The sequence below is a fragment of the Anser anser genome (genome assembly GCF_964211835.1).
Source record: "Anser anser genome assembly, chromosome: 1".
Lineage (NCBI taxonomy): Eukaryota > Metazoa > Chordata > Aves > Anseriformes > Anatidae > Anser > Anser anser.
This window is the reverse complement of record NC_139720.1, coordinates 16,871,922-16,889,609: the sequence shown is the minus strand read 5'-3', so window position 1 is coordinate 16,889,609 and position 17,688 is coordinate 16,871,922. Positions and strand designations below refer to the sequence as shown.

The following is a 17,688-nucleotide window of genomic DNA, read 5'->3' as shown; positions in this document are numbered from 1 at the left end:
GTCCAACCTCTCCTTGAACACCCCCAGGGACGGTGACTCCACCACCTCCCTGGGCAACCCGTCCCAGTGCCTGACTGCTCTTTCTGAGAAGAAATGTCTCCTCATTTCCAGCCTGAACCTCCCCTGGCACAACTTGAGGCCATTCCCTCTAGTCCTGTCACTGGTTACCTGTGAGAAGAGGCCGACCCCCAGCTCCCCACAGCTTCCTTTCAGGCAGTTGCAGAGAGCAATAAGGTCTGCCCCGAGCCTCCTCTTCTCCAGACAAAACACCCCCAGTTCCCTCAGCCGCTCCTCACAGGACTTGTGCTCCAGGCCCTTCACCAGCTTTGTAGCCCTTCTCTGGACTCGCTCCAGGGCCTCGATGTCCTTCTTGTAGTGAGGGGCCCAAAACTGAACACAGTGCTTGAGGTGCGGCCTCACCAGAGCACAGTACAGGGGGACGCTCACCTCCCTGGTCCGTCAGTGTCAGTATTTCCTAATATACTTTTCAGCAGGCTGACCATTAAAAGAAGAAATAGTAAAGAATCATGTTCCTAGGCATTTTTCAAAGTATTTTAAGTACAAGAAGGTGTTATATAGAAATACCTGCTCAGTTATAATTTAAAACATTAACATTTTGTCTGAAACTTGTCCGAGTGTACCAGGCTTACAGATTACTTATCTACATTGGATGATCCTGACAAAAACCTAAGCTTGCCAACAAGCTCCTATGGAAGCTCATTACTTGGCCTCAACCCAAGCACGCACTCTAAGACAGGCTTTTTATGCCAGCATCCTATTCTTCCAACAAGCAACTTTTTTTTTTTTTTTTTAGACAAAGATCAATAAATACAGCAACATTTCGACACTTTCATGCTCACTAGAAAAAAAGCTTCTCAGAGATTTTGTATTCCAAGTGACTTGGATGAAACCTAGCTAAGCTTGAGGAAGCAAATGAGTCTTTAGTAAGACGTAAGACCAGATTCTGACCTGTAATTAGATTTCTTGTAAAACACAGTAACTAAATACCAAAACACCTGCTCCACCACCACAGCTATTGAGCCCCTTCCAGCTACCCAACAACATCCCAGCCTCAGCTAGTTCAGCTCTAGGTTTTGGGCTGTATCAGACAGATCCCCTACTAGCAACACCAAACCTGGCATGCAGCTTTGTACTTGCAGAGCTACGAGCAAGGACGAAGGCCCATGTCTCCTTCTTCTTTCGAGCTAACCACCAACAGACAGAAACACAACTATTTTAACTCCGTGCACTGTGAACACACACTCACCTCCTAACAGTCATAAATGTGACAACAGTTGTTCTCACTAGCATGCTACAAAAAAATGACAAATAAGACTGTTACCACCCTCGTAAATTATTGATTTGAGGAAAATAAAAGCGAATCCCTTCTCCCTGGTCAAGATCATTTCTGCACACGAACGCTGTACTATTAACGCAAGCAGTGAGCGATCTTTTCCACGTCCAGCTCTGTCACGCAAAGCACACAGTGCAACAAGGCAGACGCTGACTCTGCAAGACTGATTTAGGTCCAACTTTGTTGCACCTCAGCCAGATCTATTAATACTACCAGACCCCCTGCCATAATATCGTCAGGATATCTTACATTAACGTGCTTGCAAGCAAGGCTATTCAGGCACCCGGCTTTTTTTTAAGAAGGTGGCTTTTATTTCTCTCGTTGCAGTGGCAGAGGTCAAATCAGCAAAACTAAATACCAGCCTGTTAAAATTATCCTGAAGTCCCAAATCATCTAGTAACAAACTAGGCTATGGCTTACGGACATAGGGAGGGCTTGATAAGTGAAAAAGATCTGCATTTTTCACATTTGAAAGACAAACAAATACTAGAACAGTAAAATATCTGTAAAGGTTTATTTAATTGACATTAATACCCAGCTGCTTTTACAGCTTTTAACCCCTTTTACGGAGGGCCAGAGAAGAAACAAATTTTTGGGACCTCAATTAACCCCAAAATAACCATCAGATATTCATTTGAACTAACATGTCAAGATCCCAACCCCAGAAACAACATATACACACATTCCAACTTCTGATAAGGAGAGAAATTCAGGTTTCCCCAAACTTCCACATAAAAATTGCAAGGAGATCTGGAGCAGCTTCCCTGCCTGTGACTGCAGAGAGGCTTCAGAAAGGAGGTAACCAGCTGCCGGGGAATGCCCAGAGCCCGCCTGCCCAGCGCGATCCACAGGGTATCAGTTACAGGGCTTGCTACTATGGAAATGCCCTCACCCCTTCATAGCACCGCTCCCCCCACAAACTGCCAGATTTTTGGCAGGTCCCAACACCGGCATCACTTGCTGCCCTGCAGAAGAGACAAACACGATCTGCTCTTGCGTGATTGTGGAAGGCTCATCCCTCACCAAGAACATCCTACAACTTGCTTAGAGGTTTCAGTTTTCTCTTCACATCCAGTCTTTGACACATGAACATGCTGAATCAGGGTATGAGGTCTCGCAGACCTTGCAGAGATTCAACAACTAAAGTTTAATGTGCACTTTATCAGCAGAAGGGCTCTGCTTCACAGCCCTGTGATTCGTTTTTCATCTGTTAACAAAATGCAGAGCCACTACACAAAGTCAAACAGCATCTCCTCAGCAAGCATTCATCGGGAGCCTGGGAAAAAAAATACAGCACCATAAAACACTAGAACATTATGGATGAACTTTATGTTAAGTCCAAAGGCCACAGCAGACTGACACAGCGAAGCAACCACTGAAGCACCTGTGCTCCTTTCGCTAGTAAAACAGCATTTCCGAAAGCTGCAGACAGAATCGAAATAAATCTAACATACCGCTGGTTTCTCATCTTCACACCTCATTTTCCTTCACATCCTCCTTTGAAACTCAAAATGTTTTTCTACAGAAGTGAAAGGTAAGAGTGCTGGTACTCAGTAAGAGCACGACTGCGTGTGTGTGAACAAACACAGGCAAGTGTCAACACCAGGATGTTTTAGTCTTATCATGAGGGAGGGACATGCAAACGGAGGGAGTGGAAAGTATCAGGCTTACATTAGGTATTCATTACTCCTTCACCGAAGTGCTCCAGCGTATTATCTTGACAGGAAAGCAGGAACACAGAGAGCTACGTGGATGGTATGAACGTACTAGCTGATACTTAAAGTACTGCAAACAAAGCTCGTTGTGTTTTCTTCAGGACATGCCTAACCAAAACTGGAACCCTTGGTAAAATACCAAAGCCAGGTTCACGGACCAGCTCTGTACAGTGTTTTGTGCAAAAGGTTCCCTCTCAACATTACTTTCCCCTTTTTCTTTTTAATGGACAGAATCTCATCTCAAGCCATTGTCTGAACATTTTGTACTTATTAATATTTCAAAAACTTTAACCAGAGAAAGATCAACTGACTGCACGGAAAGATCCTTGTCTGTTCAGTTTCTCTTTCCCCTGTGCACAGTTTTCCCACTTTGCTCTCCAGAAGGTTCAGATCTATTCAGAAAACCAAACCTTATTCACCACTTCTTGTCTTGAACAACAGGAAGTGGTTTTGCGCAGATAAAGTTGGTATCTTTCAAGAAAATTGCATTAAGCGCAATTCAAGAAGATGCTGAAGTGCAGGGAAGAAGGGACGCAACCTTCTCCCAACACAGCCCTGTCCCAAATCGTGCTGTGTCCACACAAAGCACACCATCTCAGCTCAGCCCTACCTCACCCGGGACTGTGCAATACGTTGAGTTCTCTGTACATAATGTTGTCATCATTTCCTCAAAACCCAAGCGCTGCCATGCCCGGGCAGTCCGGTTCCCCTCCTCCAACACCCCCACCCACAAACCGATCGAGAGCCTTGGAAAGAAAAGCTTTAAGTGCACAGTTGGTTTCCGAAAAGAACGCCTCTTGCCTGCCGTCAGTGGTTAGGAAGAAGGCCATGTGCTTCATCCCTGTTGGAAACAAAGAAACTGCAATTCTTTGGGCCAAACATGCAGTCAGACCAGCCAAGAGCAGCTTACAAACACCTTCCAAAAGTCAGAAAGGTTGCACAAGTGCCCTCGATTTCTGACATCAACAAGCAGGCAGGACCCGACCTTTGGAGCTAAGCCCTCCCCACGCTCAACCCACCGCAAGCTCATCCTGAAATTAGTCACTGCCTTCGTGTCACAGTCTGCTAAAGTCTTCCTCAAACTATGTTACTCTGGCCCCAGGGTTATGACACGATGGCCTGAGCATACAGAGCGAACTATTTACTGCTTCTGAGTAATATCTACAAAAAGCACCTAATCCTTTCAGCGTCAGGAGTCCTTAAAACTCTGAACTTGTATAGGGATGGATCTTGTTGCGTTTTTCGGCGTGAGAGATTATGTTATCAGTCAGGCTACCTAAGGGGTGGAGAAATATTATGCTTACTATTTCAGGTTTGTTTTTCCTGCAAGTATAAAGAAAAACGAACAAAGAAAATCCAACCACAAAGCGCCCCACTTCCACAACACTCGATTAACACCAGTTGGAAACGAGCAGGAAGCTGTGCTTGGACGTGTTACAAGCTCAGCTACATGCAGCTATTAATTAACAACTCTAAAACAATTTAAATTGTCCACTAAGGGAGGATAAAAAAAATAATATGTGTAACATCCGCTACGGTAGAAACCCAGACACTGGAGACAGAAGTTTAAAACACTGATCTTGATTGCCAGTGGTGAGGTTGTCACAGCAACCATAATTCAGCTTCATGAATATGCATTATGCTGAAATCTATTTTTTCCAAAAGAGACTACCGTGTCATTCAGCACCCGACATGAAGCTGCCTAGGCGATGGACCAGCGCCGTACAATAAAAGTGATTTGTCTTCAAGATTTTCGCCCTGGCTGTTGCAGGCAGAGGGGCTGGGGGAAGAGGGGTGTCACAGAACGCGGCCTCACAATATGGCGGCAGAATGCGGCTGTAGGACTCGCTTCTGGTCCTGCCCCCGCCGCAGAGTTCTTCAGACATATTCGGCAAACATGTTAAGCTGAAGGGTTCCAAAATGACCCGTGCAAACACTGCAAAGGTTCAGATGTGTGCAACGCATCGGTCTTAATCCTTCAGTAACCTGGGGACAAGCCTTGAACAAACCAAAGGAGGCACCTCCAGTGCCCCTCCATGGAAGGTGGAGCTGCTACTCCCACTGCTAGGGACAGTCCCCAGGCCACCAGATATTTGTGGGCCTGGACTCGATCCCCACTGGGAAGTTGTGGGAGGCGCAGAGGGGACATCAAAGGAAGAAAACACAACAAAACCATACACACATACCTATACAGGTTACACACCCATGTGAAGAAACCCAGAGCAGGGACAATTGCAACTGAGTAGCTGTGGGAGGTGTACTTTGTACTTAATCCCTCGCTTAATATCCCAGCTGGAAAAAATGCACTGCCAAAATCACATCCCTTCCCCATTACATTGACACCCTACACACCTGTGCTGCTCTTTCATCATGAGACATAGTACTAACAAGGTATGTTAAATCGATTCCTCTGTAAATTGATAAAGTGGAAATTCTAACTCCCAAACCAGGAAGATAAAGCTCATTTTTTCCTCAAGGCACCCGTGTGAAAAAGTGAAACATTTACTGAAGAGCCATCTGAAGAGCACCACCAAAAATACCCCGCAAGAAAATCACTTTGCTTGCAGAGACAAGCTCAAGTGACAGGAGAAGCCCACGGATTCAAACCACAAGACAGCAGGCAGCCTCTCAGCATTTGTGTTTTCAGCTCCTCTGCCCAAACACGGCAAATAATGGGCCAAACAGGCAGCACGTAGCGATAGTAGTAAAAGCTTCTCCTCCAGGTGAAACACTTCCAGCCTGGTCACCAGCTCCCACCCGCTCTCCCCTCACCGCCTCCTGGTCAGGCACGCTGGAGCCTGAAGCCAGCTCGATCGCAGGCTGGCACCGAAGGGAGCAACCCTCTTCACTCCTGCCACGGCCTTTCTGTCACTTGACCACTCATGCGGTTTATCAATTCACTGCTGATCCAACTAATTTGTGTTTGTTTTCTGGCAGGGTCAGTTTAATCAGAGCAGACAGCCATTCAGGCTCACTCGCGGTTGTACACGGCTTTAGAGCTGGCGTGCCTCCCTCACAGAAAGGTTTCTGGTCACGGGCAGAGGGAGAAAGTATCCTGGTACAGCACCTACATCAGGTTAAACAGCTGTGAAACCTCACCCTGAAGACAGTGTTTAATAGGCTGCTAAAAGGCACGTTTCAGAAATCAGACCCATGCCAGAGCTTCAGCCCCTCTCTTCAGTCCCTCTGACGGACGGAGGGGAAGCCTGTCACAGCTTAACATGGGCAAAATGCATTTTTCGCTTCCTCTGTCTGACTGCTTTTTGCTTGCTGGTCAGGATGGGAAGATGAGAACATCACCAGCTCAGCAAGAGCCTCCTGGATGACAAGGCCCAGACAGCCCGGGTCTGGCCCAGCTCCAGCCAAGTACAAAGCCAGGGTACAAGTTCTGCCCATAAAAGCAAAGGGACCAGGGGCTTAGGGGACAACTAACACGGGCTAAGGCTAGGTTGTCACAGTGTGCATCTCCTTTTCCACTCTTCTAAAAGAAATACATGAAGACTAGCTTGACATAACACTCAGAATAAAGTTGGCCTTTTATACTCTGCTTTAAAATAAACATTTGAAGTTGGAAGTACACATACTGGCATGGAACATCTTATTCAGGCTAATAAGTTTATTATGAAATGTGATCACTACACTGTTTAAAAAGTGGAAGTCCTGTTAGTCCTGAGGAAGAATTTTCATTCTATCACTTCGAGTAAACAAAGTACAAGTTAAGGAGACTAATGCAGTTATACCTGTTCAACGCTGACTGCATGTTTCCAGGATCTGAACCACGCAGTCATCATCTTTTAATGATAAATACAGATGAATTAGAGGAGTACCGTAACAAAACACACCATGAAAAATGAACCATAATCCAGGCTTAGAGAAAGGCATTTTGACAACAGCCTGCCAAGATCTATGCAGAACGGTTTTGGACCTCTTGGAGCAGTCTCTCAGCAGCAGGCAAGAGCTTCATCTGCTCTGGGTGACTGCTCATAGCTCACCCAGTAATCTTCAGAAACAGACCAAAAGCATAAAACCTGAAGCGCAGCTTGCAAGAATGACTACACAGTTGTTTTCCAATAAATATTGTGCCTTGCTATTCATAAAAAAAAAATGAGAGTGAGAGCTAAGAGCTATACATCTGAAGCAGGACACAGCTCACTGCAAATGGCTGAAGTCTGGCTAATGCAGTGCTCTTCAGCTCAACACAGCTGAGAGCATGCAGCTCACTGCTGAAACAGAAGCCTGTCCTAGCCCTTACAACACCTTGCACATTTGGGCAGCACTTCACAGGCGCCACAGTGCCAAGCTACCTAGGCATTACATTTCCTCTCAGGTCAAAACCACACAGAATGAGTTACTGAGCTATCATACAAAACACTACATATACATAATTGCTATGCTAGATAGACAATGCTAAAATTAACTCCCCTACCTTCTTGTTCACAAATCAACCAAAGTTCATATCCCCAAATCATTCAGTTATTACGGGCACCTCACTGACAAGAAGGCTAAGGGCCATCATACAGAGTAAAACAAGACAGTTTACTTTGAGGGGCTTTGCTCAATTTAGAGTGAATTCAGCAGAAACCAACATCAACAGTTTTGTGAGTAACCAGTTATCATGAATCCATCTAGGTATGAATTTTCACAGAAAGGCTTCAAGGATGTGGTGATTCTGGGTACAGCACTGCATAGTTTCTGCAAACTTGAGCTATTCTACTGCAATCTGAAAAATTTATTAAGCCTCTGAAATATCTACAATACAAAAATAAAACATATCAAAATTTAACAAGTGTTTGAGATGTGCTGACTACAGAAATCAATGATGAACTTCCTCTCATAAGTAACAATGTTCAACATTTCTGGTACATAAGAAATGAATTACACGAGCTAGCACATGTCAACTACAACCACAGTATGATTAAAAATCTTAATTTTCCCTCCCATATACTGGCCTTGAGCTTATAAGGAATGTATATAATCCCCAAATCCCACATATTTTACTATGTAAGAAACAGTGCTGCATCTCATTCTGTCCTTTCTTCCTTCCTTCTCCTCCCAACAGAAACCTGAAAATGCCTCTGCATTTGATGCTACCGGCATAGAAGGGAAGGGGCTGGAAAAAATAAATCACTGCATAGATTAGGTAAGTACATAGTGTTGTAATTCCTCATTATGTCAACTTCTAAATGAAGGGGCACGAAGCACTGTGGAAAAAGCTGCACAGATAATATGTGAAAGGGCACCATGTGAAAATGCTATGCCGCACAACACATTTAAGAGGGATTTATCCAAGTAAACTAACTGAAGGAATAACAGAGAAACAGCAAGTTTCATACAGTAAATCTGCCTTCAGACATTAAGTTTATTTTTGGCAGTCTGTACTATCCAGAAGCTCAGAAGAGCAATGTAAACTATTTCTTCAAATCTTATCACAGAGTACAACATTCAAGATCAAGCTCCCACCAAACTGATGGAAAAGTACACAGCAGCTCCTCTGGGCAGAACTTACCCACTCTGGAAAAGAATCTCCTTCCTTATCACACAGCTTGGGAAGAGATTAGAGGAATACTTACTCCACGTGACAGAGTTTGGAAATAACAGAGAAAGTCGTTACAGGAAAGCACCATACTTGTCCTCTAGGTGTCGTGGACCTCTTTTCCATTTCTTCATGGCATAATTCTCCAAGTAAATCCATTTGCACCGTTGGCACGTTGGCTATAAACAGAACTGAATCACAGTACCCAAAAGACAGTTTTGATTTCTGGACTGCAATTAATTGTTTAAATACTTTGGCTACTTAACACAGTTCTCTAAAAACAGTGAAATTGAAGGCCTAAGTTTGGAAAACTCTGCTGTTCAAGCTAATCTGTTACAGGGGCAAACCTCTCTTCCCTCAAATTTCAAACCAAATCATTCCTTCCGTATGCAGAATATTTGTTCTTGTCCCCACACTCAGATTACCATTCCTAGATTTAAAAAAAGGAAAACTGGTTTTGCTTTAGGTTGTTACAAACATGTATAGACACACCAAGTAACAGAGCATCCAACCCTATGAGAAAGTAGAGGAGCCATAAGGAATAATTGTCCATTTTTCTGTACTTTAACTCAGTAAACTGCCTGGGTATTCTACCATAACTGCACACCTTTCAGTTCACATGTTTATTTTAACATTCTTTGCACAGCACAATTCAGTGGGTATCTTTGCCATTGAATCTGATTCTCCCATGAGATACATGCATCCTGTGCTTTGTCAGCATCTCCTTCACCTTCCTTCCCAAAACCCTTTGCACATGGTATCAACTGCTGTTAAATAAAAATAAAAATTAAAAAAAAAAAAGCCAGTTTTGGTGATACCACTAACTGCTCTAAGCAGAAGACAGACACCAGAAATGCACACATGCTGACAGTTGTGCCTGGTTAAATAACCAGCTGGCAGAGAAATGTAAACATTAGGCCCCACAGACATTGTTCCCTGCCCCATTAGCAATTTTAGATATATAATGACAACGCGGGCCTGTGCTGGGAAGTGCAATAACCTCACAAAAATGACAGGGCGTGCAAGTCAGACACTTGTAAGGAAATACAGAGGAGAGGAGAAAATTAAATAAATAAATGGCTCCAGTGAAGTTTCCCACACATTCTTGTCTTTTTTCCCAAATTTTATTAGCTCACAAAACCAAATCCATCAATTTGGCATTTTGCAAACAAAAACTAAAATACCTCGTCACTCAAAACACTCAGTGACACAAATGAATATCCGTTAGCAATCATCACCCACTCATCTACAAACACACACCGAACAGTTCAGTTGTCCACCTTCAACAGGCAGGTGACCAATGCAGAAGAGGAGGGGAAAGATGAAAATATACAACTGTATTCTACAAGGAGACAACTGTAAGATTGTGCCAAGCCATCAAAAATACGATGAATTATTAGCTATCCGAAGCCAATGAAAGAATTAAGACCTATGGCCTCCTAGGTCACCCTCTTTAGGGGGGTACTCAGCAGCAAAACCATTTCTTCCAACTGCTTCTTTCCTTCCATGTCACTCTACAGGGACACTCAAACTCCACTCCAGGTATTGCAGACTCTGGGACAATAACAAATTTTCACAGTCAGGCCTGAGGCATTGCCAGAATCCTGAAACCACCTCAAAACAGTGCCCTGCAACCAGTGATTGTTTCCCGTGGTCTCATCACTCAGTCAGGTCCAGGTCAGTTTCCAGCAAAGACCGAAGAACCTCTCCAAAATCTTGCAAGAACAATAGTTCTGTGACTAGACTTTTCGTTCATGCAATTTCATACACATCTTTGAGATCAAAAATTTAAAACCACAGCAGTTTCTAGTATTTAATTTAACAGCCTTCAGCTTTTCTACCTGGCTTTCAAAGAGCTTATGACAATTATTCTTCAGGCAACCATGTAAGAAATAAGTCTGAATAGACATCTTTTAAATTTTCAGGCCTCCTTAAAGCATGCACGGAGTTGAGGAAAACCAAACAAAAAATTGCAGAGTTTCAACAAAACACAGAAACGATGCATTACATAAATCTGTAAGAAAGGTACGAAGCCTCCTCCTAACAACTAACCGGCCAGCTGAAGCTATTACCATAAACTAGTCCAGTTCTCATTAATTTGGCTGCATAGGTAGGAAATTAACATCTTAATGGTACTTGTTATATCCTACTGCCTCGTAACAGCAGATGTTTCCAATGGCAAAAATATATATATATATACAGAGTTAACAACTACATTTTTGAAGTTGCTGAAACAACTGGAACAAGATATCTTGGAGCAGGTCTTTAAATAAACCAGGGCACATTAACGTATCGAGCTCTATTCCTCTACCGAGGGGCAACATACTGTTGGCAGCATCACTGAAGGGTAATGTTGTGCTAAGTGGCATTTCTCCCAGGAGAAGTCGGTTCCTCTCTCGATACAGCCATATTAGCAGTATTTCAACTGCATCTCAACGCAAAATGTACTGGACACAAGGAAGAGGCAGAAACAAGCTCTGCCAGTCTGGTTTTTTGATCTGAGACATGAAGTAACCCATGAAGCCAACGCTGTTAGCACTTAATGGATCAGCTCTTCAGAGAGTTTATTAACCAAGCCTGTACACGCAGGCCTGCCTACCACACTACCTGCATGCTCTGTTTCAAAACAAAATATTTCCTTGTCACAAACACACCAGGAACCCAATCAGGTTGCTAAAACGATACAAATCGAATGACAGTAACCAGTAACCTGGCACATCACTGAGGCTTCAGACTTGAAATACAACTAAATTGACACAAAAAAAAAAAGCACAATGGATAGTTTAGTAATGAAGTAAAGAAACCAAGGTAGAAGGAATATGAATAGGATTAATTCAGTCATCATTTCAATCAGACGCAAGCAATTTAAAAGGCGGATAAAGGATGGCATTTATACGTCTGCCTCTAAGACTGGGATGAGGGCCAGAATTACACTGCTTGAGCTGACAGGTGTGTTTATGCCATGATGACAATTCAGTCAGTAATGATAAAGGTAAAAAAAGGCCCAAGTTGTTGAAGAAAAAAGCCATATACAGACGATTTATCTTTCTGAACAATCATGATTGGGCGCTGGTAAAGGAAGAGGCAAGAAGAGTTGTTCCCTGCACACACAAGCCACAGTAAAATCATTTTAGTTGCGCACATTTCAAAGCCTCATAAGGAGAGATTTTTGTAGAAATGCCATCTTTCTTTATCAGAAAGACAAAGAATTCTTCTAATAATTTCTTCTTCTAAAAAATGCTTTGTTTTTCAGGTCAGAAGTCCTAACAAAGACTTCTTCCAGATCCGTCTTAGTCCCAGTTATTTCATTAACGGTCACATATTTAAACCTGGGAAATTTAAAAAATTAAACCATGGATTTCACTTTTCCAGAGAAATTCTAAAAATTTAATTATTGGTCACACTCAAATTCTGATCTGGGGGCAGCAAGGCTTTTGTTGACAGTATACAAATGTTTTAACAGATGCAGTCTCCCAAAGTCATGGAAATGAAGCTCAAGATTTTTTACATTAATTATGCTGAAGACTGCAGGACATGATCAAACTACTAGTGAACTCTCAGTAAGCTCTGATTTGGATATATAATTGCCATGGATGTGAAAAATATATATATATAATTCTTGAGTATATTAGGAATTCCAGTAGGCCCACGTCTTTGCCCAAAAGCAAACTATGGAGCACCAAATTTGCTGAAAGGGGAATAGGAGAGGGGATAAGGGAGAGAGATGATACCTTTTGATTTCTTTGTTATAGGTATCTGGGGTTTTCGTCCACCTGCAAGATCTAGACAGGCTGACTAAACCTGAACAGGGACTTGGACAGCTGTAAATGAGAGCCCGTCCTCAGCAAGGCCGAAGTCACAGGAGATGAGGTGACAAGAAACAGGGACTGACAGCCATCAGGATTAAAAAAAACTATAAATACATAGCAAAGGGACAGTTCATATCTTATGCCTGCCAAACCTTCCAGTTTATTGGATAGTATAAAGTCTTCAAAAGCTAAACAGCAGTTTTAATCAAGGACTGTTCTGGGTTTTTACTGTTGCACTCAACTCTGAAGGCCCACAGCAAAACAGAGGCATCAGGCCTCCAAGCACTGCATTACAATGAGTAGAATTAAAAACATGCCCTGCTACAAATTGTCCTTCAGAAGAGGTGGCCACACCACCCAGAAGACATATAAGAAAGTTTGACTGGTCTTGAAAAATGCCTTCAGGGCCAGCAAGTGGAAAAACTTCTGGGTACCTGAGAATCAAGCCAAACAATAACATGTGAAAGCTGGGCCCAATTTGTGTTATAATCAGTCCTAAGACCTTTGACTAAAAGCTCACATGAGTATACCTATTAATAATAATAAATAAAAAAAAAGCTTTTGGAGAAAAGATTGGGCATATACTTTGACAAGGCTACAGAAGAGGTCAGACCATACTGGCAGTCCTAACACAAGGATGCATGCAAGATCCCATGGGGGCACAAAACAAGCTGTCTTCCTTCAGGAATAATAGTACTACTGAACCGCATGGCACTGAACCCCCTTAAACACAGGGTTTTTCTTTAACTGACTGGCTCCAAGATGAGCTTTCCATTTCACCTTGCCAGGGACAGTGCTTTGCTGTTCCCTGTGCCCCAGTTACAATGCTCACATTCCTGGTTATCACTGTATTTGGCAAAAATCCTTTTAGTTTAAGAGTTCAATCTGCTGGTTAATCTTCATGTAAAAAGAAAAGGAAGTTTTTTCAAATGATGATCAATCCGTAAGTAAGAAAATACGTATGGCAGTAGCAGATAATCTACTTCAAGCGTTGGCGTCTGGTATTTCCTCCATGGTTCAGAAACACCAGCAATGCATATACTTCCTAAGTACGGTTCCTCATCTCCTGTTTCAGATAACAAGCAAGCTGTGGTTAGCCAGTCATCTTCAGGGTCCAGCCCCTTCTTAGATTCCCAGTATATCTGCCTTTACCTGCTTTTCTTCTGACATTTATAATAATGCAGTATTAACTTCATAACAATTTTGACATTTATACAATTCATTATTTCACGGACTTTTTTTTAAAAAAAAAAGAAAGGAAAAAAAGCCCTATAAAACATCAGTCTGTTTAACTACCAACACTTTGTTTAGCTGAAGCTTTTGAAAAGGGAGGAGAAAGTGAAAAAGCAAACCACCACCTATAAAGCAAACAGACACTCTTTTTTGCCCAAGTCCACGTAGTGTTTCCAAAAAGTCATCTAACACAATTGTTCAGCTAAGTACACACATGAAATTTTTGTGCCATGCGTGAGGTCTGCTGTAGCTCTCAGATAGTATGAACTTCTAGCCAGCTGAGAACAAAGCCACCAGCGGGTAAGATAAACAGATGTAGTTTGCTTCAGACACAAAGAAACATAAACTGCATGGAAAGATTTTCCATGATTTAACAAAGACAATAAAATGTCACCAACAGCAGATTCTACAGCAATGAGTCACAGATAATAGCTTAATACTTAAAGCTTATCTATAAAAAAAAAATTTATGCAATTACAAAGTATTAACAAAAAATAGGGAGGTACTTATAAATAGATTCCATCTTCTCCAATTGTTTTTATCTAAGCGAAAACCAAAGCAGATACTGCACAGTCAGTCTTGCACACCACCAGGAAAACCAATCTGAAAATACTGGGCACTGTTTCTCCCTCAAAAAGCATATGCTGTCTCTGTTCTGCTTTACGAGAGGACTGCCAAGTGCCAGAGAGCTTCACTGGTCAAATTCAAACTGCTAAGCAATGCAAGTTCTGTGTTCTTCCTACAAAATTTTCCAAGAAATGGTATTTGTGACTATTTTTTTCCTAAGTATTTTTGTAGGGGGATAAGCAATCCAGCATTAAATGCAATCACTGTTAGCAGATCCCTCAAAAACTGGAGGAAGATTGCTACTAGATAGAACATGGTAGAAGCAGAAGTAGCTTTAGAAAAAAAAAATCAGTTTTGTAAAAACGATTTCTAATACAGAGTTTTCTGGGGAAATCAGAACTATCCTACTTAGGCTTGTTATTTCACATAACTAAAAGTAAAAATAAGAGCTGTTGAATGTGTATAATTTCTTCACACCCATAAGCAACTCTTCTTGGAAGGGAAAGTAAAAAACCTCCATAGTAGGCACAGACCCTTTTAAAAGCTTTATACTCACGTTTCTCTGAAACAAAACAGGGCTAGCTCCAGATGATCTGAAGGAGACCGCAGCCTTTACTTCTGCAGTGTTTTGTAAGCTCCTGACGTTAGTTTCAATTACTGCAAGTTTCCAGGAAACTCCTACAGCTCAAGCAAAACTTGGGAGTACAGCATCCTGTAGCAGCTGGCAGATCTCTGAAAGGATCAACATGTCTAGCCAGTTGCTCTGTAACTTATTGGGAAGGACATTCTTCATTGCGTGATCACAGTTTTTGCACGGAGCGTTGAGACCAAGCAGCATTTCACACAAAGGCAAGCTACACTTCATTTTTGTACAAAAGGCGATCTCGGATATTCTGTAATATCTTTTAGGTTCCTTTATAGATTAGCCTCTAAGAGGAGTTGGAAGACCTTGGATAAAAGAAGTGTAAAATATTACGAAGTTAATCAAACTGGAGTGGTTTAATGCTCCGCTTATTCCTACCCCAACCGATGACATTATCTTTGCAAGTTGATGCAAGACTTTGCCCTCTAAGGAGCTGTTTGTTATTATTATTATCTGATGAGCACAGTCTGAAGTTGTCCTAGTTGCAGTAACACAGGGATGCTTAGGATGTGTTGCTGCTCTCAAGTTCAGAGCTTCACAGCCACCTCTGTCCCACACAAACAGGATGGCTGCTGGCTGGAATCGCGCTCCTTGGCTCCGGGCAGCACTGGGAAGCAGCCAGGAGCTTCAAGGATGGGACACGCAGACAGCTCCCTAAGCGTTACTCCTCATCTCAGGAGGGAAAAGGTGAGGAAGAAGAAAGATGAAGAAAGCCCTGAATCCAAAACAGTGAGTATATCCCCAAGATAGGATCCTGGATTACAAATCACCTTGCAGCTTGGTTTTAAATCAGGTAGTCACAGTTGTATTCACCAAGGACCACTTAAGTGCAAGGACCATCACACTGAAGGTAAACAGCATTTCATCTTTTGGTGTTGAACACGCTATATTTTTTTCCTGCTGCAACACGGCATCTTGTTGCAATAACTGCATCTTTTCCAAAATGTTCAGAGCCCCGGTCCAAGAGCCCCAGAAGAGGATTTTAAAGGTATTTACAGACTGGTCTCTTTGCTGCTGCTCACACCTCCGGAGCCTGAGCTGGGCACACCACCCTCTCCAGGCAATGCAGAAAGCAAAAAGTCACAAGCTCCTGGCAGCGCCTTGTCCCTGGCACAAAACCTGCCATGGGTCCTACTTCTGCAGCAATGTCTGGAAAAGCAGCTTACGCCTGAAGCCCAGGACCGTAAGGCTCCTTACACTCAGATCTGGAGTAAGTTACAGTAAATTACAGGGTTTTGACTCCCAAGTCAGTCCTCAAACAACTAGGAGGGACCCCGAAGCTGTACGGCTACAGACATTAGCTGGCTCTACCAAAAGCAAACAGGAATAGATATCCTTTTCAGGCTCATAAAGCAGCATCGCGGGCTACACGTGGCCTTCAAAGAACATTTCAAGAACTCCCTTCTCCAGAGGCTTTGCGTTTCCCCATCCCTATGGCTGTGATGCTGCTTGAATACTGCTGACAGCTATAAGCCCACATGCCTCTGTATAGCACTGCCACACTTCCCCAGCAATGACAAAGTGCTGTTAACCTTGAGGAGCGCAGGAGGTTATTTTAAAACGCAGTTACTGCGCACACCTGAGAACACAGACGAAATTCAGAGAAAGGGGAACTAAAGCACACAAACCATTTCCTGAGCGCGGGATTTCAGGTAGTAAAATCAGCAGTGTGAAACGGGAAGACTTTTTTTTTTTCCTGAAGATGGCTCCAGAGCTAAAACACTTGCTCATGCTATTTTTAAGAAGCTCCCTTTCTCATTCGCATCCCTAACATGAAGACTTCTCTTTACAAAAGTTAAGCTAATGATAAACTTCAAGTTATGAAATAAACGCTGCTTTAAGCATCTGAAGACATTCGTGGATCCTTCACTGAAAACTTGGATATTAATTTTCAGCCACCGAGACTTGGTTGGTTTCCAAACCAGTGAATTTCAAGTGTTCTCTACATAAGTAACCTTATACCTGAAATGAATATTGAAAGAACAACTGGCTTTTACAAGATATTAAAAATGCCAAGCATTAGTAATGCAAGATACTAATAAAAATCCCTGACAGTCCTATCAAGAGCTCTGAAAAGATGGTTATAGCGGTTGGAAACTAATTGAACTCAGGCACTAATTGTATACGTCAGGCCACCATGGAGTGCACGGCTTTGTTCTCTTTAATTAAGGTAAGTATAGATCTCTCATATTATGCCGTTACTTGTAGGGGACTACTTTAGAAATCTAAAATGCATCTGTTAACCATTGCATTTGGACATACAGAACTGCTGACTACTTTTTCCACATAATTTTGACGTGTCCTTTAAGGAAGAAATTCTTCACTCAGAGGGCGGTGAGGCTCTGGCACAGGCTGCCCAGAGAAGCTGTGGCTGCCCCATCCTGGGAGGTGTTTGAGGCCAGGCTGGATGGGGCTTTGGGCAACCTGGTCGGGTGGGAGGTGTCCCTGCCCATGGCAGGGGGCTGGAATGAGATGGTCTATATGGTCCCTTCCAACACAAACCATAATTCTATGATTTAAGATCCTCAAAAAACAGCTTAGTCAACTACATATAGATATACATGAGGGGACACTCAATACTCAAGAAACAAGAGTGTCCCTTCCCACAGAGTTTGATGAGAATCCCATGGATAGAGTGGTATTTCATGCTTTGTTCCTTTTTTTATTCTCCTCTCTCCCTCCCATTTATGAGCAGTGTTACTTGGCTGTCGATACTCCACTAACAGATTTACTCCCCACCTGAAGCACTGACCCAAAAATAAAACCCCTGTTTCTAAATTTTAAATATAACACTGACTACAGCTACCCATGTAAGCATACAAAACAGATGTGGC

The 17,688-nt window shown here is 42.7% G+C and overlaps 1 protein-coding gene across 3 annotated transcripts in view; it reads right to left on the bottom strand.

Moving 5' to 3' along the window:
- Positions 1–17,688, bottom strand: part of GRAMD4 (GRAM domain containing 4) — a 76,372-nt gene that overhangs the window by 53,980 nt on the left and 4,704 nt on the right. The window contains exon 1 of one of the 3 annotated variants that reach the window (XM_083822428.1): positions 14,768–15,254. The exons of 1 other annotated variant lie outside the window; for it this stretch is intronic. Coding sequence is in view for 1 of the 2 variants with exons in the window: in XM_083822427.1 (XP_083678553.1) it covers positions 2,809–2,822 (14 nt within the window). In the remaining variant the exon portion in view is untranslated. Of the gene's footprint in view, positions 1–2,808; positions 2,952–14,767; positions 15,255–17,688 lie in introns of those variants that run through there. One more of the 3 variants, XM_083822427.1, reaches the window with a different exon arrangement.